This window comes from Giraffa tippelskirchi, chromosome 14, assembly GCF_054371585.1.
Source record: "Giraffa tippelskirchi isolate mGirTip1 chromosome 14, T2T-mGirTip1v1.2.pri, whole genome shotgun sequence".
Lineage (NCBI taxonomy): Eukaryota > Metazoa > Chordata > Mammalia > Artiodactyla > Giraffidae > Giraffa > Giraffa tippelskirchi.
This window is the reverse complement of record NC_137288.1, coordinates 15,813,242-15,837,557: the sequence shown is the minus strand read 5'-3', so window position 1 is coordinate 15,837,557 and position 24,316 is coordinate 15,813,242. Positions and strand designations below refer to the sequence as shown.

At 44.6% G+C, this 24,316-nt stretch overlaps 2 protein-coding genes and 1 long non-coding RNA gene across 9 annotated transcripts; 1 reads left to right on the top strand and 2 right to left on the bottom strand.

Annotated features, from left to right (window-relative positions):
• Positions 1–14,305, top strand: HSBP1L1 (heat shock factor binding protein 1 like 1). 2 transcript variants are annotated; one of them, XM_081563114.1, is made up of 4 exons: positions 1–143; positions 1,777–1,843; positions 2,829–2,922; positions 10,368–11,214. In XM_081563114.1, the coding sequence occupies exons 1-4, from the start codon at positions 93–95 to the stop codon at positions 10,375–10,377; spliced, it is 222 nt and encodes a 73-aa protein (XP_081419240.1). In that variant the 5' UTR covers positions 1–92; the 3' UTR covers positions 10,378–11,214. The 2 variants fall into 2 exon arrangements, with proteins under 2 accessions (XP_081419240.1, XP_081419239.1); XM_081563113.1 differs by lacking the exon at positions 10,368–11,214 and adding an exon at positions 13,892–14,305 and having other exon boundaries at positions 93–143.
• On the bottom strand, positions 342–4,832 carry LOC145534805 (uncharacterized). The gene is made up of 3 exons (XR_014075003.1): positions 4,651–4,832; positions 2,709–2,906; positions 342–1,011 (listed from the first exon to the last, which is right to left on the bottom strand). It is a non-coding gene; the product is annotated as an uncharacterized LOC145534805 (long non-coding RNA).
• TXNL4A (thioredoxin like 4A) lies at positions 12,948–24,242 on the bottom strand. 6 transcript variants are annotated; one of them, XM_081563110.1, is made up of 6 exons: positions 24,148–24,242; positions 23,142–23,309; positions 20,980–21,049; positions 18,921–19,032; positions 17,175–17,278; positions 12,948–13,343 (listed from the first exon to the last, which is right to left on the bottom strand). In XM_081563110.1, the coding sequence occupies exons 5-6, from the start codon at positions 17,216–17,218 to the stop codon at positions 13,172–13,174; spliced, it is 216 nt and encodes a 71-aa protein (XP_081419236.1). In that variant the 5' UTR covers positions 17,219–17,278; positions 18,921–19,032; positions 20,980–21,049; positions 23,142–23,309; positions 24,148–24,242; the 3' UTR covers positions 12,948–13,171. The 6 variants fall into 6 exon arrangements, with proteins under 6 accessions (XP_081419236.1, XP_081419235.1, XP_081419232.1 ...); XM_081563109.1 differs by lacking the exon at positions 18,921–19,032; XM_081563106.1 differs by lacking the exons at positions 18,921–19,032; positions 20,980–21,049 and having other exon boundaries at positions 23,965–24,242.
• Positions 24,243–24,316: the final 74 nt, after the last annotated feature.

The following is a 24,316-nucleotide window of genomic DNA, read 5'->3' as shown; positions in this document are numbered from 1 at the left end:
GCCGGGAGCCCAGGGCGGCGGAGCTGACCCCGCAGAGCGGCCGGCCGGGGACCAGCCGGCCCGCCTGCAGCCCGGGCCCGCCAGCCGCAGACATGGACGCACGGAGCCCCGAAGCACAGGGCGGGCGCGCGCTGCGGGACGCGGTGAGTGGGGACCCTCCCGCCCCGAGCGCCCCTCCCGGACGGACGCCCCGCTCCCGAGGCTGGACCCCCTTGCTCCCCACCCAGCCCGCGAGGCGCCACTACCGTCCACCCACCCCCAGCTGCTTCCCATTTGCAGAAGGAGCTGCAGTGCCAGAGATGAGACGGCCCAGGGCTGGTAGTCTCATTAGGAAGATTCGGTTAGGTGTACACAATTTAATCCACGTTTTCCTGACCAAAAAAAAAAAAAATCTGATTGACCGCCGAGAAGCGCTCCAGAGGGCCTGCTCCACACAGGAAAGCAGAGTCCAGGGGGCACCTGCCTCGGTGTCTCGGCTCTAAAGCGGAGATAACACTGTGCGGTGCGGGGAGGGAGTGTGTCCTGGACGGGGTGAGATTTCCATCTGGAAACTCAGGGCAGCCTGGGTACCCCTGCCGTCAGTCACAGGGATGGTGTTCGGGTTTCGCCCCATAACCGATTTCTGCAAACCCAGTCCCGGCAAACAAGCACCCACGAGTGTAGGGGCGGCGTGCACCCATGCGGCGTGCTCTGGGGACCCTAGCAGAACTCCTTAAGAATTCTTTGAGAAGCCGAGGTTAGAGGTTTTCTCCTATGCTATCTTCTGGACGTCTGGTAGTTCATTGCTTGTATTTAAATGTCTGATGGCTTTGAGTTAATTGCTGTGGATGGTGTGCGGTAAGGGTCAGGCCTGCTTCTTTAGTTAGTTACCATTTGGCTGTCACTGTTCCAGCTGTTGGTTGAAGCTGTTGATTGATTTTCTTTACTCTTTGTGTGGGAAAGCCTTCGCACCCTGTCAGAAATCAACTAACTGTAGAGTGCAGCCTCTGTGGAAAACAGTACGGGAGGTTCCTAGAACAGTAAAAACAGAATTACCATGTGATCCAGCAAGGCCACCCCGGGGCATATATTCAGACAAAACTATAAAAAGATACACGAGCCCCTATCTTCACAGCATTATTCACAAAAGCCAAAACATGGAAACAATCTAAATATCCATTGACAGATGAATGGATAAAGAAGATGTGGTATATATATGTATGTAATGGAATACTACTCAACCATAAAAAAGAATGAAATAATGCCATTTGCAGCAACATGGATGGACCTAGAGATGATCACACTAAGTAAAGTAAGTCAGACAGAGAAAGACAAACATCATATGATATCACTTATGTAGAATCTAAAATATAACACAGATGAACCTACCTACAAAACAAACAATCTCATAGACTTAGAGAACAGGCTTGTGGTTGCCAAGGGTAGGGGGAGGGATGGGGTGAGAGTCTGGGGTTGGTAGACGCAAACTATTACATTTAGAATGGATAAACAAGGTCCTAACATACAGCACAGGGAACTATATTCAATATCCTGTGATAAACCATAATGGAAAATAATATTAAAAAAGAATGTATGGATATGTATAACTGAGTCACTTTGCTGTATAGCAGAGATTGGCATGACATTGTAAATCAACTGTACTTCAATATAATAAAAAAAATTAGCATCAAAAAGAAATAAACTAACTGTTTATAGGGATAGTTCCCCTTTCATGGTTCTTAGAATGCTCTGCATTGCAAGTAAATATATATTCATTTGTCTTGTTCAATTTTTCAGGCAGAAAATCTATTTCAGGAACTTCAAGAACATTTTCAAGCTCTGACAGCAACATTAAACCTCAGAAATATCCTTTTCTATTTCATAACAAATACTGCAATTCTTTTAGACTGTTGAACTGTCATGGACTATCTTGTTTTCTGCTCTTGGTGGATAATTGCTGACCCAGAGCTTCCTGGTGTTTCCATCTGTGCTTTTACATGCCATCCTGATGTGTTAATTACCACTCGCAGGTAATACTTCCTGCCTGACCAGAGATCCAGGGCGTTTATGTAAGGCAGGGATAAAACACACGACATACATACAGCACATACTATCCAATGGGCTTTTCCGGCAGGCTTAAATAAATCTGGATGGTCTGCTCAGTAGCGTGTGTACTCCCTCAAACGGTCTGAACCCTGCACATGCACTGGGAAGGTCTCCAACCTAGGGATCTTTATAAGGGCTCTCCTGGCCTTGTTTTGCTTCGTAACTTCAGCAGCTGACTATTTGGTAAGACATGAATTCAATCAAAGTTAGGTGGAATGTTTCTGGTTTAAGAAAACCCAGAAAAAGGGACACTTGCCCTAAGACTTCCCCAAGTGAGCTCACGTAACACGTAACACCATCAAACTCCTGCCTTGAAATGTGTAGCATCATTTGCTGAGGGAATGCTTTACTTGCAACTTATGATCATGCAGATGGGGCCCAACAGGGAAAAGGTTTTTGAACATGATAAAAATAAACAGTAGGAAATTATTTTAAACAGAGGTAATTTTCATCGTATTTACATGCTGATTAGAGTTTGGTTAAAACATAGTTGAACATACTAGACAAGCTCATGTCCTAGAATCCATGTGCAAAGAAAGGGAGCCAGGTTTTCAGAACTGGATGCACAGTGCCAGGATTAATGGCAGCTCCAAGCCCGCGGGACACGGTTAGTGAGCACTAACCTGAAGGTGTCCGTGCCTTCGACTCCCTCCTTTCACGTGCACCACAGGGCGTTTTCATCAGTCTTTGAGGGATCGAGCTAGGTGCTCGTGTCCTGTGTTCTGCTCTCCTTGACCTCGTACTGGAAGAAATGGGGGGTCGCATTGAAGACTTGCAGAAGAACGTGAACGACTTGATGGCGCAAGCTGGGATTGACAGTCCTGCTCAGAAACACAGGTGAGGCCTTATTAGGGCACTAATGCTCACCTGTCACATATCCTCTGCTCTCCTCTTGAACGTTTACCCTGTGTTTGTTCACTAAGGGAACTACTGCTTCTGCATTCCATAAAAAACCTTCAGGAGTGATTTTAAAAATTCGCAAATGCTCTCTTCTAAGTAGAAAAAAAACACTCTCTCATTGTTCCATAAAAAGTGCACATGTAAAGGAAAAACCACTATTTAAAAGTGGATTTTATTAAAGTACTTTTCACCCTCATCCCTCAAATTAGCCTTCAATCAAAACACAAGCCGCAATGAGAGATTGGGAATGATGAGTAGTGGCTTCTGTTTGAGACAGTACGTTTGTGGAACCATTTAAAGAAGACACAGATGCATTAGGCTCTCTCCCTGGTTCATGAGTGCTTCCTGAGGGTCCCACCCTGCCCCCCAGAATGCAGGCATTTCTTTTCTGGTGGAATTTTGCACTTCATCTTTTTTTTTTTTACTATTTTATCTTTCATTTTCATTTTATTTTTATTTTAGTTTTTATTGTATTTGATGTACAATATTATATGTACAGGTGTACATGTAATGTGTACAGTGTAATGATTCACAATTTTTAAAGGTTAAACTCCATTTATAGTTATTATAAAATATTGGCTATATTTCCCAAGTTACAATGTATCTTTGTAGCTTATGTTATATAATTATTTCTGCCTCTGAATTCCCTAATCCTAATTGCCTCTCCCCTGCCCCTCTCTCCCCACTGGTAACCAGTAGTTTGTTCTCTGTATCTGTGAGTCTGTATATTCATTAGTTTGTTATATTTTTTAGATTTCACACATACAAGTGATAGCATACAGTATTTGTCTTTCTCTGTGTGACTTATTTCACTTAGCATAATGCCCTCCAAGTCTATCCATGTTGCTGCCAATGGCAAATTTTCATTCTTTTTTATGACTGAGTAGTAGTCCATGGTATATATACCACAACTTCTTTATCCAGCCATCTGTTGGACACTTGTGTTGCTTCCCTCTCTTGGCAACTGTAAATAATGCTGCAGTGAGCATTTGGGTGCAGGGATCTTCACCAATTAGTCCCTTTGTTTTTTCTGCACTTCACCTTGAAGATGTAGATAGATGCTTGGCTTCAGGTCTCAGACTGAATGTGTTGTCTGTGTAACATACCTGGAGACACAAGCCTTATTTTATTGAGACACTCAAGCACGTTTCACTGACATAATATTCCGCTTCTATGAGCATGCTCTAATTTTAGCTAAACAGGTAGATGTGGTTGTTTTCCTCGATTTCATTTCTCTGTCAGTCGTTATCCTGAGTCAGCTGGCAGATCACCTGTGCTGAGCCTGCTGAATTAGAGCAAGTTCACTGTCAGTGACTTATTTATAAATTTCTACATCTGCTGTTCTGGTGGAAAAGATTGCTGGAATCTGGCCTGGACACACGAGCTGCAGGTCTGGAGGCGGGTGCTCCAGCTGTGTCTGCAGGATACTTGGCTCTACCCAGGTGAGGGGGCTGCCTCAGACGGACCCACCTGCCCTGGAATGTTGTCTTCCCTGCAGGTGCTGAGCACCACGTCTCAGGGCACGCTGCCCAGAGGGGGATGGCGGCCAGGAACGTGGTCCCTTCCTGTCACCACCCAGACTCCAGTGGGCTGTTTTAAGTTTGGTCAGAACCCATCATAGGTTAGGCATCAAGTTAAATGGATAAGAAGGTATCAAAACTTCACCTTTTCGATGCACATGCAGCCATTATCCAAAGCAGCATGAGAAGTCAGTTGCTGCTGCTGCTGCTAAGTCACTTCAGTCATGTCCGACTATGTGCGACCCCATAGACGGCAGCCCACCAGGCTCCTCCGTCCATGGATTTTCCAGGCAAGAGTACTGGAGTGGGTTGCCATTGCCTTCTCCTGAGAGGTCAGTTGATGCCTTTTAAATTAAAAGAAGAACCTGAACAGGTCTAAATCTGTTTGGCTAAATCTGTGCTTGTTCTGCTGGGTCAGGGGTTCCTAACACAGGGCTCTTGCTGTGGATTTCAGGGGATTTGGTAAACACCCTAAACTTGTGTTCCTGCTGTAAGTAGGGGAGTCCATGACCCCCAAAACTACTGTTCCACATTCTGCTGGGCCCCTCTCGGGCGCAGCATCTGAACACCTGTCCTGATACAGGGAAGCAGGCAGGCAGTTGTTCCAGGAGAATGTCTTCACGCTGTTGATGCGAAGTAGCATTTTGCCATTGGAAGAGCAGGTACTGTTTATTTGCCTTAACTTGTGCATCCACACAAGCATCTGACTCAAATGAGAATCATTTAACATTCAGGTTTTTCATATACTGAATTTTTCCTGTACAAAACTGTCCTAGTAATTACAGGAAAGTAAGGTACATTTTTTTGTTGATAGTTTGGATTCCAGTTTATTTAACTGCACATTAACTGATATTTAAATCAACCATTACTTCTTTCAATTTTTTTCTTACAGACTTGAAGACAGAACAGTCATTTGAAAATATGAAAATGAAAACTGTATTTTTTGAGTAATAACTATATAACACAAGTTCTTATTTTTAGTATTTAAGAATTCATTTTAGTAAAATAAAAGATTAAAAGAACAAAGGCAGGGCAATAAGCATGTAATTAGGCAAGTGATGGATCACTTAACAAAGATGGTTGTAAAATGACACTTTTCAATACACAGGTTAATTTTCCCCCAGAATTAAGCTCTATATAGAGCTTTCTTAAGAATATCATAAGCAGTTTTCTATAGAAGTTGCTTCTTCAACATCTGCATTCCAGTTCAATAATTCCAGTCACACGGTTTTGGGGAAGACTCACGTTCACCTGTCCAGTCCAAGCAGACCCTGATGGTATGTTCTCCAAACCAAAGGAAAACTAAAGAAGCAGTTGATGCAGGAGCTCTGGACTGCTTCCTGGGACACCCTTACCTGCCCTGCCCCCGCGTAGAGGTCGTGACCAAGGAGGTGCACAAAGATTGCACCCACCTTTATCTTGTCAGTTAGAGATGCTTTCAAATAATTGTCAATTCACCTGTCTCTGAGCCAAAGTAAAAAAAGAGCTATGATCACCTAAAACAGGGTCTCATTATTAACAAATAACATTATCCCTGCATTTAAAAGAAATCATACTCTTTATACAAAAGTCAAAAGCACTCCTACAATTCAGAATTATACACTATCAATACTTTTTTCTATGCAAGCAATTTTATATAGTTCATCATATTGCTTGTAATCTAATATCCTGTTCTCATATCATAAACACTTTTTCCCGTGTGAAAATTTCATACACACTTTTGTATGGTTACTAATACTCTCTCTTGTGGCTGAAATAATTTAACCATCCCCTTAACCATTCCTTGGGGTTGAGGTTATTTCTTACTTTCTGGCTAGTATAAATATGCTTTAATGAGCATTGGCTATCCTTAAATTCTCTGCACATTTCTCTAGAGCCAGAAGTATGACCACAGGCCAAGCACACTGAGCAGAATGCATGTAAGAAAGGAAGGGTCATTTTACAACCCCAACAGTAATGCAAACCCAAAGGTTAAACCCGAAGTTTTTAAATTGCATCATTTAAATTCAGTATTCTTGGTGGTTTAAAATCATATTTCCATTTGATTATATGAAAGATCTCGAAACATCTTAGCTGTAATTTTAATTTTAGCAGAAACTAGAGAAAATTACTTGAATTAAAGTAAACCAAACAGATTTGCGTCTCCATGAATAATACAGAACACAATTTAAAGTCCAGGATTTTTAATAAGTAAGAAAGAAAGCTTCTGTTTAGTTATTAACTAAAATAAAAACATAGACATTGTCAAAAATTTATTAACTTCTTTGCAAAGAAAGTTCTCAGCTGATCCCCTCTTATTGGCTCATTTGGCCATTTAACATCTCAATTATTCACTCAAACCACAGGTATCTACCTTTAAAGAGATTATTTGGCATTTTTAAATATCATATCTGTTTCAGTATGTTCCTAATACTTTTACAAAGAATTGCTATTTTCCAGCACCGTGTTACATATACTTAGAAGAAATCAGAATGTTTTCATAAGAAAAAGAGGAAAAATAGTAGACAGATTTACATATACTTAAATACTCATCTTCTAATCTAAATGGGATTAACACAACTTTAGTAGAAAGCAGTTTATCCATTGAATACCTAAGTAAAATGGAGTTACTTCAATATCAAATCCTATATTCATGAATCTGTAATTTAAAACTCACTTAACATAAAGTTATGAAACTTATGAAAATATAAAGCTTAATAATAGAGTTGAATCTATAAGGCAGAAGTGCTGAAAGTTTTAAATTCGCACATTCCGTTTCCTTTTTTACAATTGCCTGATCTATCACCATAGTAGATTTTTAACTCTCTCCCCACATCTCCTTTCAGCAACCCTGCCCAAGCTTTTTGGAAGTAAATTCCATCACCTCACACCTCCTTCCCTAGCAGAGCCTCTCTGCAGCCACCAGCTCCCCTCAACCACACCACATTCTCCAGCCCCAGGCAGCCTCCCTCCTCCCACCACAGGGCCTGCTTCCGAGGTTCCTTCTGGACCGGAGTTACACAAGCACACACACACACAGACACAGACACACACCCGTGCCAGTTAGCACTTTTTCTATCTGATCTCAGCTTGAACATGATCTCCTGAGAGGTTCTTTCCCTGAATGCCTGTCTGGGTGTGATGTACTTCATGTGATCTCTGGCTGACTGTCACAGTTGTCATTTCACTTCTTTGTAATCGTTTGAGTCTCCTCCACAAGGCAGCAACCAGTTTGATTTTGTTCACCTCAGCCGCCCAGGGCTAGCACCGGCCCTGGGGCCCACGAGCTACTCCAACATTTTTTAAAATGAATGAATGAATTTTGAGAGTTTCTAAATACTTTGCAATCTTTTCTATGATGCTTTTTGCCCACAGAGATGTGTGAGAGCTTGACCACTTTTTGACAAGAAAACCAGGGGCCAGAGGGAAGACTGGGAACAACAGCAGTGACTGTAGACTGGGGTGGTGTGGGGAGGCAGCGCTGAGCTCCTGAGGGCGCTGCGAGTGTTCTTTGTAAACCTTTGACGAAAAATGTAAAAATGCCAAAAAGAATACTAGGATCAGTTGCATTTTAAAACCATGTAGGAAAACTGTTCAAAATGATACCCACCTAAAGCAAGTCTTCCAAAAGGTTCCAGTCTAATCTTTAAGACCTCATATAGTCACAAGAAGTCTGAGGCAGTCTCGAATCTACACCCTGCGTTTTAACTAAGCAACCCAAGAAACCAAACTTTGAGTGTGGTTTTCTAGGATAGTTGTAGACAGTAGATGCTTTGATTCTGTCGGTGCCTGAGCTCCTCATCTCTTACCGGCTTGGTAGAGACAGAACTGGGCAGTCTAGCCTACGGACACTTGGATGCCTATATAACAGCCTGTTGCAAACACAGAGGGCTGCTGTTTGTTGTACCGTTTCAGATCTTTGTTTTGAATGTCTTAAAGCTACGTAAATAGCATTATATCCCAGTAGCCTTCTATACCTAGTTTTCCATTCAGTGGTTTGAGATTTGCCTATGTTAATATGTGTAGGTCTAGATTAATGTAACTAACTGCAGTATAATAGTCCTTTGACTATTTGTCATTTGTTTCCAAATAATGCTGCAATAAATAACTCTGCAAAGACATCACTTTGCCGACAAAGGTCTGTCTAGTCAAAGCTATGGTTTTTCAGGAGTCATGTATGGATGTGAGAGTTGGGCAATAAAGCAAGCTAAGTGCCGAAGAATTGATGCTTTTGAACTGTGGTGCTGGAGAAGGCTCTTGAGAGTCCCTTGCACTGCAAGGAGATCAAACCAGTCCATCCTAAAGGAAATCAGTCCTGAATATTCATTGGAAGGACTGATGCTGAAGCTGAAGCTCCAATACTTTGACCACCTGATGTGAAGAACTGACTCACTGGAAAAGACCTTGATGCTGGGAAAGATTGAAGGCAGGAGGAGAAGGGGACGACAGAGGATGAGATGGCTGGATGGCATCACCAACTCAATGGACATGAGTTTGAGTAAACTCTGGGAGTTGGTGATGGACAGGGAGGCCTTGTGTGCTGCAGTCCATGGGGTCCCAAAGAGTCAGACACGACTGAGCGACTGAACTGAACTGAATGCTGCAATACTCTTTCATGTCTCCTGTGTGTGTGCTTGTCTCTCTAGTTTACCTGATTACTTACTCTATTACTGAATAGATTCTGTACCTCCTAGGTTGGTTGCCTCTGTGTCAGCTGCCTTGTTTAATTCCTGGACTTTGCAATAAAACTCATCCTGGGAAGAATGGGAAACAGAAGTCTCTTTGTGCCCAGAGAACCTGGGGTATCATCACCTTTCTCTACTAGTTCATTTCAACTTGATAAAAGCAATGCGCACAGCAATGAGGCAAGGTTTGGTAGCCCTACAGATCTAGGTTTCGAATTCATGTCCTCTGCAATTAGTTGTGGTGGTGGTTTAGTCACTAAGTCGTGTTTGACTCTTGAGACCCCATGTACTGTAGCCCACCAGGCTCCTCTGTCCATAGAATTTCCCAGGCAAGAATACTGGAGTGGGTGAAAGTGAAAGTCCCTCAGTCGTGCCCGACTCTTTGAGACCCCATGGACTACACAGTCCATGGAATTCTCCAGGCCAGAATACTGGAGTAGGTAGCCTTTCCCTTCTCCAGGGGATCTTCCCAACCCAGGGATTGAATCCAGGTCTCCCGCATTGCAGGTGGATTCTTTACCAGCTGAGCCACAAGGGAAGCCCAAGAATACTGGAGTGGGTGGCCTTTCCCTTCTCCAGGGGAACTTCCTGACTAAGGAATTGAACCGTGGTCTCCTGAGTTGCAGGCGGATTCTTTACCAACTGAACTGGGGTGGGTAGGTAGCCATTTCCTCCTCCAAGGGATCTCCAACCCAGGTATTGAGCCTGGGCCTCCTACACTGCAGGCAGATTCTTTACCACCGAGCCACCAGGAAAGCCCAATTAGTTGTAACTTTGGGCAACTATGGTTTAGTTTCCTTCTCTGTCAACTATCTACCTGGCAGGTGCTTAGAAGGATTTGAGAAATGACTTATAAGTTACTTGGTTAAGGGTGAGGTAGATAGTAATAAGATATAAGCTTAGTATTAATAAGCTTTTTACAATAAAATATAAACATACAATAGAGGCCAAATCATAATTCAGGGATATTATACTAACAAAGAACCAGTGAAAAGATCATTTTTAAAGTCAAATGTGAATGAAGTTGTTACAACTTGTAAATAAAACAAATTTATAATAGAGTAAATTTACAAAAGTGAAGTACAATTTTTTGTGTTTTGGTTAATAAAGCTTTATCAATGAGAGAGAATTCATATGCCATGCAATTCATCCAACTAAAACGTACAATTCAGTGATTTTTCTCTGGATATATTCACAGGCATGTATAACCACAATTCTGCAAGATTTCCATCATCTTAAGAAGAAATCCTGTACCCATCAGTTGTCACTGCCCAATTTCTGCATCCTCCAGTCTTAAGCAACCACTAAACAACTGTCTGTCTCTATGGATTTGCCCATTCTAGACATCTCCTATAAATGGGATCACACACGACATAGTAACTAGTTTCTTCTACTTACGTTAATGTTTTCAAGTTTGGAGCCTACGTCAGTACTTCATTCCCTCTTACGACCAAGTGATAGTCCACTGCATGGATATAGCACACTATTCGATCTACTGGGGAGCTGATGGACATTTGAGATGCCTGTCTTCTTTGGCTCTTGTGAAAAATGCTGCCATAAAAATTCGTGTCCAACTTTCTGTGTTGACATACATGTTTGAATCTCTGAGATATATACCTAGGAGTGACTCTGATGGGTCAGATGGTAATTCCACGCCGTGTTTTGAGGAACTGCCACACTGGTTTCTACAGTGACTGCACCACTGTCCCTTCCCACCAGCAGCGCATGTCATCCAGTTTCTCACATCCTTGTCAGCACTTGTAATAATGGACTCTTGAATCTGTTCACACCCATTCTCATGGGTGTCAAGCAGCATCTCCTGGTTTTGATATGCATTCCCTTGGTGACTGATGACGCTAAGCATCTTTTCAGGAAATTACTGGCTAATGGTCTTGCTTGAAGAAATGTCAGAAGTATACTATCAAATGTCTTTCACATGCCAGGTACTTGGGATCACATTTTTTTTTCTTTAGCACCTCATATGATACGGTATTATACTATTTTTGGGAAAATTAAAACTGGAGACATTAAACTGCATACTTCCATTTGAGTTTTATATCCATTTTTAATTAAAAAAATATTTGGCTATACTGGGATCTTTAGTTACAGCATGCGAACTCTTAGATCCAGCATGTGGGATCTAGTTCCCTGACCAGGGATCAAACCTGCACCCCCTGCTTTGGGAGGGCAGAGTCTTAACCTCCGTACCACCAGGGAAGTCCCTCCCTATCAGTTCAGTTCAGTTCAGTCTCAGTCGTGTCCGACTCTTTGCGACCCTATGGACTGCAGCATGCCACGCCTCCCTGTCCATCACAAACTCCTGGAGGTTGCTCAAACTCATGTCCATTGAGTCAGTGATGCCATCCAACTATCTCATCCTCTGTCGTCCCCTTCTCCTCCTGCCTTCAATCTTTCCCAGCATCAGGGTCTTTTCCAGTGAGTCAGTTCTTCACGTCAGGTGGCCAAAGTATTGAAGTTTCAGCTTCAGCATCAGTCCTTCCAATGAACATTTCCTTTAGGATGGACTGGCTGGATCTCCTTGCTGTCCAAGGGACTCTCAAGAGTCTTCTCCAACACCACAGTTCAAAAGCATCAATTCTTCAGCGCTCAGCTTTCTTTATAGTCCAACTCTCACACCTATACATGACTACTGGAAAAACCATAGCCTTGACTAGACAGACCTTTGTTGGCAAAGAAGTCCCTATATCCATTTCTAAAAGCACATATTTGTGTGTGTGTGTGGCTTTTTAAAATTCATTCTCTGGTAAGTACACTCATGTTTCAACAATGAGTCAGTCTGATGAGGCAGTGTGCCTTTTCACAGCAGAGGGCCCCCAGGGAAGGCTGTGACTGATTTGAGTACAGCAGGTGTCAGACAGCAGATGCTACTACCATCCTCTTCACATGGGAGAGCACTTGCCCAGGGTCCTCAGTAAGCAACGGAGGACGGCTGTGAAGCCAGCTGGGGGCTCCAGGTGTGCTCCCCAGGGAGCTCCCTGTGCTCCTTCACGCCAGGCGTCCGCTGTCGACTTCGTAGTCTGTGTGCACTGAGATGTGCCAGGGAAGATCCCAACTAACAAATGCCGCTGGGGTAAGAGATTTAGGAGAGGAACTCGCGATTGTGATGAGGAAAGCAGCTACATGGATTGAAGGGTCTAGTTTCCATGTAAAATACAGTGTATGTATGCACATTAGATTTGATCTTAGGAAGTATAAGAATCAGCTCTTAGTATTTAAAGGGAAGACTCCAAAAACCATTATTTTATTGTACTGTTTTTATAACCAGAATAAAATGTAATTTTTCGTTGAGTGTGTATTCTTCCTGAACTCAAGCCTTTGGTTCTGTTGAGGGTTCAGCTGTGTCTCCGAAAATTCCTGCATTGGAAGTCCTCAGCCCAGGACCTCAAAATGTGTCCTTGTGGAGATGGGGCTGTTGCAGACGTCATGAGTGGAGATGGTCGTGCTGGAGCAGGGCGGCCCTCACCCAGTGGGACATCCGAACAGACACGCACACAGGGAGAACACCGCATAGGATGAAGGGTGGGACAGCGGTGAAGCATCACCAGCCAAGGAACAGTTAAGACGCCAGAAACCGCCAGAGCCAGGAGAGGGGTAGGAACAGACTCCCCGTCAGGCCCCAGAGGACCAGCCTGACGGCTGGATCTGACTCCAGCTTCCAGAAGCACGAGACACACTGAGCCTCACTCAATGGTAAAGAGTCAATTCTTGACTACCAGAATCATTAATCTATACACTAAGTTTCTTAGTAAATAAACAATTTTGACCATCCCCATCACTGTGTATTTTATTTATTTCAGTTAGATATTTACAGATATTTGCTGATACAAAAATACAATGACCAAGCAGACTGAAAGGCGAGGCAATGCCACCCACACTGCAAAATCCTCCAGCTCCTTGAGCTCCGTGTACTTTCCCAAAGGCTTTAAATAGTTGAAAATACCTCCCCGTGAGAACGACCTCGGGGCACCATGTGCACCGGGCTCAGTATCTGTACTTGGTGGAGTAGTCCTTCGGAGACACAACCAGCCCGCGGCCCTTGCGCGCCCCCCGGTACACCGTCTCGATGATGTCGATCATCTCCTGCTTGTCCTCCATGGCCCAGTTGATCTTGTTGTTGTTGCCGGTGCCCAGGTCGATCATGATGTGCTTGTTCCTGTAAGAGGGAAGGGGTCAGTGCTCACAGGAATCCCTCTGAAAAAGAACCGCATGGAAAACATGCCTTACATTCCCACCTCCATTACAGGCTCTTGTCAAACATTAGCACGATCAAGAGGACCCACCACGGTTTAGAAGAAGACTAGAAACCATGTAAATACTGTTAAGAAAGACACACGTGTTCCTTCCGTGTGCTCTGTAATTCCTTAGGACAAATAACCTACAGGATAATCAAGGGTCAAAGGACACAGCCTCAGTCACCTGGAAAGTCAAAACAGTTTTCCAGGGGGTTGTACTAACTTACCTAAAAAAGGAACGTGTGAGTTTCTCACGGTATTCTTGTGAGCACTTAGTGTAAATGTTACTGAAAGTCCTACTGATTGTGAAGTGAATATGATATTTTGCACTTCTTGATTCTCCATAGACGTATATTTCAAGAAGCTACTTTTTAAAATGAATTTATATGTGCACTTCATAAAATAAAGATATGAACCCTTGTTGTACCAGCTGCACTAATGGTTATCGATTTAACTTTCCGTTTCTTAGAGGCTATGAGTCTGGCTGCCGGCTGCTGTTCCCTGGCGTGGGCTCCACCTGGAGCTGCAGTGAGGTCTCCTTCTAATCAGGGTGAGCTTCCAGGAGGCAAACTGGACGTCACTCTCCTGCTGCAAAAACTTGCTTCCAGGAGTCACACTGGCCCAGGAATCCGGGCATCTGGGCCCAGCCTTGCCCTCCCTTGCACACCTGCCACTCCCCACCCCCACCTGTGTTGCCCATGTCCTTGCAGGTCCCCAGACGTGCGGGCTGTTCTGCCCTGTGCCCCTGCCAGGCTCACGCCAAACTTACTCAGCAGCCTCTATACACTCCCTGCCACCAGATGACAATCAGTATTTGTGCCTCTGCAAATACCTGCTGCAATATTGTGACTTATAGGAAAAATACATATGTGGTCACTCAAAAGATATACTCTCCTATGTATTTGGTTTTATCCACAGTTCCTGGCTCAATGCTGCCAAAACCTTTGGAACTGTCTGCAGTAAGAGTGATGGGATATTTGGTCTCTGGTCCTTAGTTCCTGAAGACACTTCACGGCCATAATGCTGAAATGTGTCCCGTGCTATTCCTAGGCACCTCTTCTGTCACAAGGGAGTTCATGTTAACGAAGGCCACTTCTAGATCCTACGATTGCTTGTGGGTGAGGGGAAGCCCCTCCCACCGGCAAGCACACACGCTGTCACCTGTCGCTTCGCCGTGGTTTCCGGTGCTATCTGCTCTGTTGTTGCCATCAGAGGACGTTCTGTGACAGCAGGCACCCTGTCTGATCTGATTCATGTCCCAGCATAGACATAAAACTGAGCAGGACTCTATGCGTATACATATTTGGTGAACAAATTAACTAAAACACTGTTACTACTTGTCTTAGAATTCTGGGTTGCAGGAACAGCTTTGTCTCCTTTTCCAGTGCAGCATTAGTTCTGAAATATCAAAATACACACCCAGCCCCAGTACCACTCAACCTCTTTCCCCAGCAAGGCATCTCCTGTCCCTCAAGGCTGGTCACACGCAGTGGAAGGCAGGATCCAAGACGGGAGGACTCTGGGAGAATTCTGAGGGGCAGACAGAAAAGACCCAGACTGCCTTCAACAGGCTGTCAGTAGGAACATGGACTGGGAGGAGGTGGGGCTGCGTTACAAGGAGTGGAGGATGTCTGCGACACTCCAGAGTGACGGACGTGGATACCAGCTGAGGACACCTAAGTGTCCAGAAGGCGCTGCCGAGTTTCGTGCTGCTTACAGTAAAAGGAGAAGAGAGGCAAACTGGCGTTAAGATCTGTTAACCAGAAAAATTTCTCAGCCTCTCCAGACAGCAAAAGGTGCTGAAATCCAGAAACGGCTGCTCAACTCTTGACAAAGAGGCCACACAACCTTCTGCGGAAACATAGGAAAGACCTAAAGTCAGAGTGTCCAGTCACAGGACAGGCTCTTCCCCGAGGAAGCAGCTGTTGGGCAGAGGGCACCCCAGAGCCCAGGACAGGAACCCTACTTGCTCAGGCTGAAAGGGAAGAGCATGCAGTGAGAAGAGCTGACACAACCCCAAAATGCTGCTGGCAGGAAGCAGGTTGAAAAATGAACCAGCTACAAACGCCCTTCATGAGAAAGGCAAAAAATAAAAACCTGCACTGGGCCAGGAGGACGACCCCGTCCTGCGTCAGAGCCCCTCCTCCAGAGGCCCCTCCTCCCAGTCTTCTCTCCTTGTGAACCCAGGAGACTGCTTCTCATGACTGTCCACATGGCGGCCTGGAGGAGGGGCCACAGATAAGGAGCAGCGTCCAAAGCTGGCCAGGGAAGCCTCATCCACACCGGATTCTGCAACCGGAGCCGAGGGTGGGGGCTGCGGGGGGCGGAGGACATGCCTCTCTGGAGCCAGGGGCGGGGCGGGCCTGGCTGGGCTGGCGGCGGTGCACAGAGCCCTTAAGAGCCCCTCCCTCCCGCCCAACCCCCGGAACTGCGCGGCAACACGACCACGCCCACCATCAGGTATATGATACCGCACAGGGGGGTCTGCAGCTGTCCCCATGGTTACTCATCGGTTGATTTTAAAATAAGGGGATTCTCCTGGATTAAGGGGTTTGTCTAATCCAATTACACGTACCCTCTGAAAGCAGAACAGGATGTTGGAGCAACTTATGAAAAGAACTCAACTCACTGCTCAGGGTTTCAAAGACAGAGGGGCCTCTAGGAGCAGAGAGGGGCCCAGCAGAAACAGACTTTAGACCTGTGACCACAAGAAACTGGATCCAACCAATAGCGCCCCCTGAGCCAAGTGGATTCTTCCCTGACCGACAGCCTAGATGGGAGCCCAGCCTGTGACTCTGGCCTTTGGAGACCCCACGTCAGAACCCTGACCTACAGACCACCAAGTTTGTTACCCAGAACAGAGAGTGAGTACACACCCTGCACACCGCACCCAGACTTCCTCACCCACCAGGGAGCTCTGCTTCTAGAGCTGGCCTGGTGTTTATATTGCTACTTACTAACTTCTGCAGTAACGAACGTAAGAAATTCTGACAAGTAAAAACAGTGTCATATGGTGATTTCCTTCCAAATTAAACCTCCACAACAGAATTTTTTTTTCCACTCATTCTGTTACTTAACTTTATTACAAAAATACTAAAAACCGTGTTTATATCTGCATCAGACTCCTGTGTCTAACTAGTAGCTACTCCGCATTCTCCTTTCATGCAAAGTTTGTAAATCATAGGTGCAAATTAATTCAAGGCGATCAGGGAGATTCTAATACTTGAGCCAATGATTGACTGACTAGGGTCCACAAAAGAATTTTTCAGCTGATAAAAGATGTTTTTATAAGATTTTGTATTTATAAGCAAATTAACGAAGCACAAGTTTCCCTCTTGGATATCACGAAAGGATGCTAAACAGAGTCAGTAATATATTTAAAAAGTGAGTTACTGTAAACACATTTTTCAATTTAAAAAGTGAGTTACTGTAAACACAGTTTTCATCAACAGATTAAATTTAAAGGTATCTTAAATGTCAGTAAGAATGTCCTCCATTTAATTACACTTCACCTAGGTCCCTGGGCGGTTATTTCAAAAGGGTAATTTGTTACTGAGTAAATAAATAATTTGTTACTGAGTAAAACTGGAATTGTTACTTTGAAAATTATTTAAAAGATCACATTGATTGCCTGGTGATACACACTGTATTATGATATGCCTGCATTACGACTTCCTTCTAAAGATACCTTGATTGCATTAAATGTCCAATCTATTCGATTTAAATAATAACTTTAAGATAAGTGAACATACCTGAAGAAAAACATGACAGTACACGGATCATATAACTCATACATTTTGTTGAAGTCAGGTACTTCTGTAATATCCACAAGATAAATAACTGCAAAATTTTTAACCTAAAAGTAAAGGAGATTGAGGGAAAAAAGAAATGAAATAACAAATCAATTTTTTTTTTTCTGTAAAAGCATATTAAAAAAACAAAAACAAAAGAATCTGTATATACAGGACAATTTTCAAACTAGCTCTGCAACAGGTTTTCCCAGGAGAGCTGCCATGTGGGAAATCATCACTAGCATCACGGTCCTGAGCAACTGTCCATTAGCATCTCACTTAACATTTTCTAGACAGCAAGTTATGAGAGTCCTGCAGGAAAAGTCCACAGAGACATCATTCATGCTGATCCAGTAAAATTCTACATGAACTTTCACAAACTTTTAATTGTATGCGGCAAACAAATGCTTTAAAACATGCCCCTGGAATTCAGCCACACATTCCCCTCTAACTTAGGTCTGGACACCTGCACATACTAAGGGCCTAACAACTCAAATCATATTGTAGGTAACAAATGTTCTTTAATTTCTTCCTTAATTGCAAGTCCATCACAGAACATTTAGAAAACCCAGAAAACCATAAATAAAATTACGTCCAATCCCAACACCCAGAGTTAACTGCTGATAACATATTTTTACTATACTCTTTCCCACTTTTTCTGGTCTGTTCATGCTGTTCTAATAAAATTTGATAATATGGTGATCATACTACAATATTTTGTATCTCACTTTAATTATGAGTGTCCTCATATAAACTGTATACTGTATATAAGAAAACAATCCAAACAAAACTTTATGGCTACGACTATGCCATTATTTTACCATTCTTGTTATTTTCTTTGATTTTTCATGAAAATAAGTAAAATTTCATTAATATCAATTATTCACATATGAACATTATTGCATTTACATTTATATACATATTTCATTATTTCTTAAGGATAAACACCTAAAACAGAATCTTCAGAACAAAAGACATGACATTTTAAACGCTCCTCATAATTTCTGTCTCAGTGCCCTTTAGAAAGCTTATACCAACTTAAAATACTGTGGGTTGAATTATGTCCTTTTACCCCAGCAAGAAAACAAACTGAAGCCCTCACCCCTCATTCTCAGAAGGTGGCCTGACCTGGGAACAGGGTGCCTGCAGAGCTCATCAGCGAAGGTCAAACCAGGTCATACTGGAGTCTCAGCCATGATCCAACCCAGCTGGTTGAAACAAGCCAAGGGAACAAACACGCCAACTGAACCCAGAGGGCTGGGGGAGGCACCTAGAAGTCGGGGAGCACCCCAGGAGGGGAGACACAAGGGACTTTCCCGAGGGAGGGAGCGCGGCCTGCTGACACCCCAGTCTTGGACTTCTGACCCCCAGACTGTGAGACAACACATTTCTCTTGTTTTAATCTGCCCAATTTGTGATGCTTTGTTACGGCAGGCCCAGGAACTTCACAGAAAATGTACATTTCTTCCTCCAAACTAACTCTAAAAACCCGACTGTAATTTATTAGTGAAATAGCATGGGATTTGGTTCAATATTACAATACAAAAAATGAGGGATTAAATGGTACAAGACTGACAGAATACTGGTAAGTGCAACAGGTACAGAGGAGTCCACTACGCTCTGCTCTCTACTTTAGGGAATATTAAGAAATATTGACTATGGACATTAAACCACCACCTTCCACAAAAAGGAGGGAAGGAAGTTTACATTCACGAGCACGCCTTTTGCTGACAGACGTCAGTGCCGAGGTATGGGAAGAAAAGGAGTCTCTCCGAGCCTCTCGCACATCTCCTCTTCCTGGCGAACGGAGAGAACACACCTGCAGAAGGCAGAGAGCGAGCTGAGCCCCACGTGTTCACAGGCACACAGAGCCGGAGGACAGCTGAGAGCAGCCACGCGCGCCACTGCACGACTGCCTCCTGGCAAAAGTTACCCTGCTGGTTTATAAGTTCTGGGGGTTGTGGTTTAGTCGCTAAGTCGTGTCTGACCCTTGCAACCCCATGGACTGTAGCCCGCCAGGCTCCTCTGTCCATGGGATTCTCCAGGCAAGAATACTGGAGTGGGTTGCTATTTCCTTCTCCAGGGGATTTTCCTGACCCAGGAAACGAACCTAGGTCTCCTGCCTTTCATAAGTCCTGCCTGCATCTAATTTTACTAAGCAGAGATATTTTATTTTACTTCTTCTCTCATTAAAAAAAAAAAATACTACAATGTAAAAATTAGGTATTAACATCACAGTATAACCAAACACACACACACACACACACACGCACAGCCTCCTAAAGCATAAAATGACAACTCAATGATGTACAATTTTCACACTGTGAATGTTGCTTTTTACGTGAGACTTTTAAAAAAGGTCTTATTTTCTTCTGCTTTCAAAGATGAGTAAGAAAACCATAGCTCATTCAGAAGTCAAAAAACAAATGACGCTAGAGGCCTTCATCGCCTCTTCCTTCCACGTAAATCCCATCATGATAGACGTGAAGCCTCACAAGGTCGGGAACCACATCTGCTGTCTTTTCTGCTGGTCCTCGAGCCAACCAGGACCGGACACACCCAAGGCACTAGTAAGTATCACTATCTGAATGAATGAACTTCAGAAATAAACATATATTTCAAAACTAAGAAAATGTTTTATTGTCACTATGGACTTAATTACATAATCCTGAGTTCAAACAGACCTGCCTTAAAAGATGTTCTGTTCCTGCCACTAGGAGGTGATCTGACAGGTCCTCTAGCCCCGCAGCACCAGCTGGCCTCTCTCACAGTGACAGTGCAGTTCCGCAGTCCTGCAGGCCACTCGGTGCCACTCACGAATGTCACTAGGACCAAAGGCTGTCAGTGTTGCCTTCCACCTTCTCTATGAAGCTCCTCCATTAGCTAAGAACCCACCTAAAATTCTGGACAAATGTTCTTGACTGTCAATTGGCACTATGTATTTTTGAAGTATCAATTTTTACATTTTTAGATGGTTCCTTTCAAAGCCATCAAAAAACTGCATGATAACTTCCTTTTCTCAAACTGTTATTTGCCCTGATTGGTTACTGGTTCCTATGAGATTTCTAAATTGAGCATAAATTTCTGCAGGTTCAACCTACTTTATGACATGTTTAAAAAAGACCCCTGGAAGTCATTCCTAAATAATTCCATGAATACATCTACCTTATATACAATCTTGTTAGGAGGTCTGACTATGAGATAGTATCACTGAGGTTGTGCATATTTTAAATTCTACTTGTATGAACTCTTTAAACATACAAAAATTAAACATCCCATTTATTCTTACATATAATGGGACTTGGTCACAGTGCTGCCAAAGTACACTCCTCCAAAATGGCAAGACAAAATAGTCCTACCTTGAAGCTGTGCATAAAATCACCCACTAATCAGAAAACTTTATTTTTTAAAATATTTAATTTATTTATTTTGCTGCACCAAGTCTTAGTTGTGGCACGTGGGATCTTTAGTTGTGGCATCTGGGAGCTAGTTCCCTGACCAGGGATTAAACCTGGGCCCCTACTTTGGGAACCTGGAGTCAGGGCCACTGAACCACAGGGAAGTCCTGGAAACTTTATTTTGATAATAATTCTACCAAACTCCAGACAGCTGTAAAATCTTTCAACATATCTCTATGTTTTCAGTACAGCTCAAAACTAATCCGGCATGAGGTGGGGTTGGAGCTGCTGAAGCAGCGAGTCAATAAAACACATTCCAGGAGAAATTGTATAATCAAGTCCAGCCTCAATGTTGGAATTTTACTCACTTTAAAACAGCTGGGGTATCCAAACAGGGCTCGTAACAAGATGAGGAAGATCTCCCATTATCTGCCATTTCTGCAGAGGGAGATAGACAGTTAAATTGTTCTTTATACTAAAACCTTAAATTTCAAAAATTCTTGTTGAACGTCCCCAAAAAGGGCTTCCAGAATTATAAACCCATATTCTGCCCTTATACTAAGCAGAAAATAAAACATTAACAGTTTTGTAATGCACTTCAAGCTTGCATTTTTAATGACTATACTATTACATAGTACTGGAAGTTTATTAAAATAGAAATCCAAGTTCTAGATAAAAGAAAAATAACTTAAAAGACCAAAGAAAAATACTCCAAGTGAGCCAAATTAAACTATTCTTACCAACAGGTTCTAGTCCAAAAAGAGCACACCTGCTAGCACTACAGCAATTTGGTCTCTGACTGCTACATAGGGATTAAAAAAGAACAATTCTGGAAAAAGTCCCTAAAAACTTACATTGACACAAAATCTGTCTCCTAGCTAAGAGTATCTTGCTGAGTTTTGCTCAGATATGAACAGCAAACAACCCTCATGCCTCTGCCATCCTAGCCTCGTGTTGAGGGCGACCAGGTCTGGACATCCCCTGGTGCTTACGTGCCACCTGCAAGGCAGAACCCAGAACACATACCTAAGTTACGTCAGTGTCCACACAGCAGTGCTTCGATTACTGGAACAGGGTCGTCATCTGTCATCACTGAATTCTGCAGTCTCTGCCCTTGACCACTGAGGCTCAAGTCATGCGGAAATGACTCCTGGGCACCACCTCACTCCTGACCTCTGACCCGACTGGCAGAACCCTGCTCTCCTGAGTTCCCTGGGCATCTCTTCAAGCTCCCTCAACGCCTTGGGGTCCAAGAGGAAGAGGAGGGCAAAGTTATCACCACAGACTCCTGCTCTGACTTGGATCTCGTTGAAGGGATTCGGAATTCCTGGGGGAGCTTCTGTACCTCACCTCAGATCTGCAGAATCAGACTCTTTGAGATGCACTTTCGGTGACAGACACAGAAGGATGGTCCCTAATGTTCAAATGCCACCACCCCTACCTCACTCTGCCTGTCCTACCAAAGAGGAGACAGTGAAAATTACTGATGGCAGGTCAGACTACTTTTCCATTCCTAAATACAAACTATATCCTTACACCTGATACTCTTTACTCAAAGGAGTTATTTTAATCCAGCCCATATTAGCATATCTTACTCCTGTGAAATAAATGATGGCTTCAATGTTTCCCTTAGTTTTATACTCTTTATTAAAATGAATAACCTCTCAAATTATCATGGAATATTAATTTTTTTATTAATACCCTAATATATTTGCCTCTTGCCCTATTACTGCAATTGCAAAAATCTAAACCAAATTTACCTTAAAATACCCATGAGACGATTACAGAAAGAGAATTAAGCCCTAGTAACTCAACAGTGCCCTACAATTGCTCTTGATTGTCAGCAAAGGGCCACAGACAAACCCGTGTACTAAATTTAAGGATCAGGAAAACTAGTTCTAACATTACAGTTCTACTTTCTCCCCATGTTTCCTGCATTGGAATCACTCTAAGCTATAAATCAAGTCACTTACAAAGAGCACCCTGGGGAAAAGAAGGGACTCAAAGAAAAAGAAGGGAATTTACTATGTTGTTACCATAGATGTTCTGCTCAATACATACAACAAATAAACACGGTACCAAAAAAATGACAAGTCTTTTAAACTAAGCCATTCAAAGTAAGCTCCTACACTCAGCCAAATTCTGCAAATGTGTTTTGCTCTTGGCAGTATAGATGTAAATTTTTGAAAACTTCCTATCAGTTAAAATCCCTATAAATTAATAAGAATCTTTCACTTCTTCAAGGAGAGACATCATGAACCTCTTAAAAATTTGAAAATCTATGTAAACTTCTGTCAGATAAGGATATAAGCTATTCTGACCAATTTCAGGGAGCCCATCCTCATACCCCAAGGTAAGTCTGTACTTTTGTGAATTCTACTGCTTCTCTTTAACCGGTGAACTGGCTGTACTTTTTTTTTTTTTTTTTTGGGGTGTACTTTTAATGCTTACCGGCAAAACAAAAGCAATCCAACAGGATGCAAACATCAAACCAGACGGCAGGACGCGACGGGAGGTGGGGTTGCTTTACCTTTTCAGCAATGCTGTACAGAACCTCATCCATCTTCATGCAAGTAGGGTCCCAGTCGTGCCCAAACCGGATGACGACCACGCGGTCTTCTTCCGAAAGGATGGCCTGATCCACCTGCCAGCCATTGTGCAGGTGAGGGAGCATGTACGACATCTTGGGCCGACAGGTCTGCGGGGGAGTAGGGGGAAATCACGGGCCAGCTCCTCCCAACTCCCCCATGGCACACCAACGGGACCCCTCGCCCCACGGAGCCTCACCACGGAGCGCCCCCACGGGGTGTCACCCTGCGGGGCCCCCACCGCACAAAGCCTCACCACGGAGCCCCCACCCCACGGGGGCTCATCCTGCGGGGCCCCCACCCCAAGGGGGCTCACTCTGCGGGGCCCCCACCCCACGGAGCCTCACCACGGACCCCCCACCCCACGGGGGCTCACCCTGAGGGGTCCCCACCGCACAGAGCCTCACCACGGAGCCCCCACCCCACGGGGGCTCACCCTGCGGGGCCCCCGCCCCACGGGGGCTCACCCTGAGGGGCCCCCACCCCACGGAGCCTCACCATGGAACCCCCCAACCCATGAGGGCTCACCTTGCGGGGCCCCCACTCCACGGAGCCACACCACGGAGCCCCCACCCCACGGGGGCTCACCCTGCGGGGCCCCCACCCCCCGGAGCCTCACCACGGAGCCCCCCCAAGGGGGCTCACCCTGCGGGGCCCTCACCCCAAGGAGCCTCATCACGGAGCCCCCACCCCACGGGGGCTCACCCTGCGGGGCCCCCACCCCACGGAGCCTCACCACGGAGCCCCCGGCCCACGGGGGCTCACCCCAAGGGGCAGTCGATGCGCGGCCGGCAGGGTCAGGCCCGCGTCCACCAGGTTCCGACCCCGACCCCGCCACAAGAACGCCTTTGCCCCCGGGCCAAGAACCCAAGGCGAGGGGGCCCCTGGAATCACACACCCGCGCATCACTCGCCGCCCCATCCCCACAGTCTCCAGCCACGCACGCACCTCTGCCCTCACCGGGCCCTCCCGCTCAGCGGTCCTTCCGGGCGCGGAGCGCTCCCACACGGCGTGAGCGCGGGCTAGTGCTCCCGCGCACCCACAGAGCGTGAGCGCCGGCGAATGCGTGCGCGCGCCCGCAGAGCGTGAGCGCCAGCGAGTACGTGCGCGCGCCCGG

Bases quoted from the DNA above. Each gene is read 5' to 3' on its own strand.
- HSBP1L1 (XM_081563113.1), top strand. From the start codon at position 93: ATGGACGCACGGAGCCCCGAAGCACAGGGCGGGCGCGCGCTGCGGGAC. The intron at 144-1,776 runs GTGAGTGGGGAC...TCAATTTTTCAG, and splicing joins GGCGCGCGCTGCGGGACGCG to GCAGAAAATCTATTTCAGGA. The intron at 1,844-2,828 runs ATATCCTTTTCT...TTGACCTCGTAC, and splicing joins AGCAACATTAAACCTCAGAA to TGGAAGAAATGGGGGGTCGC.
- TXNL4A (XM_081563106.1), bottom strand. From the start codon at position 24,120: ATGGGGCGGCGAGTGATGCGCGGGTGTGTGATTCCAGGGGCCCCCTCG. The intron at 23,310-23,964 runs GTGAGCCCCCGT...ACTCCCCCGCAG, and splicing joins CGCATCGACTGCCCCTTGGG to ACCTGTCGGCCCAAGATGTC. The intron at 17,279-23,141 runs GTAAAGCAACCC...CTTTACTTTTAG, and splicing joins TGTACAGCATTGCTGAAAAG to GTTAAAAATTTTGCAGTTAT.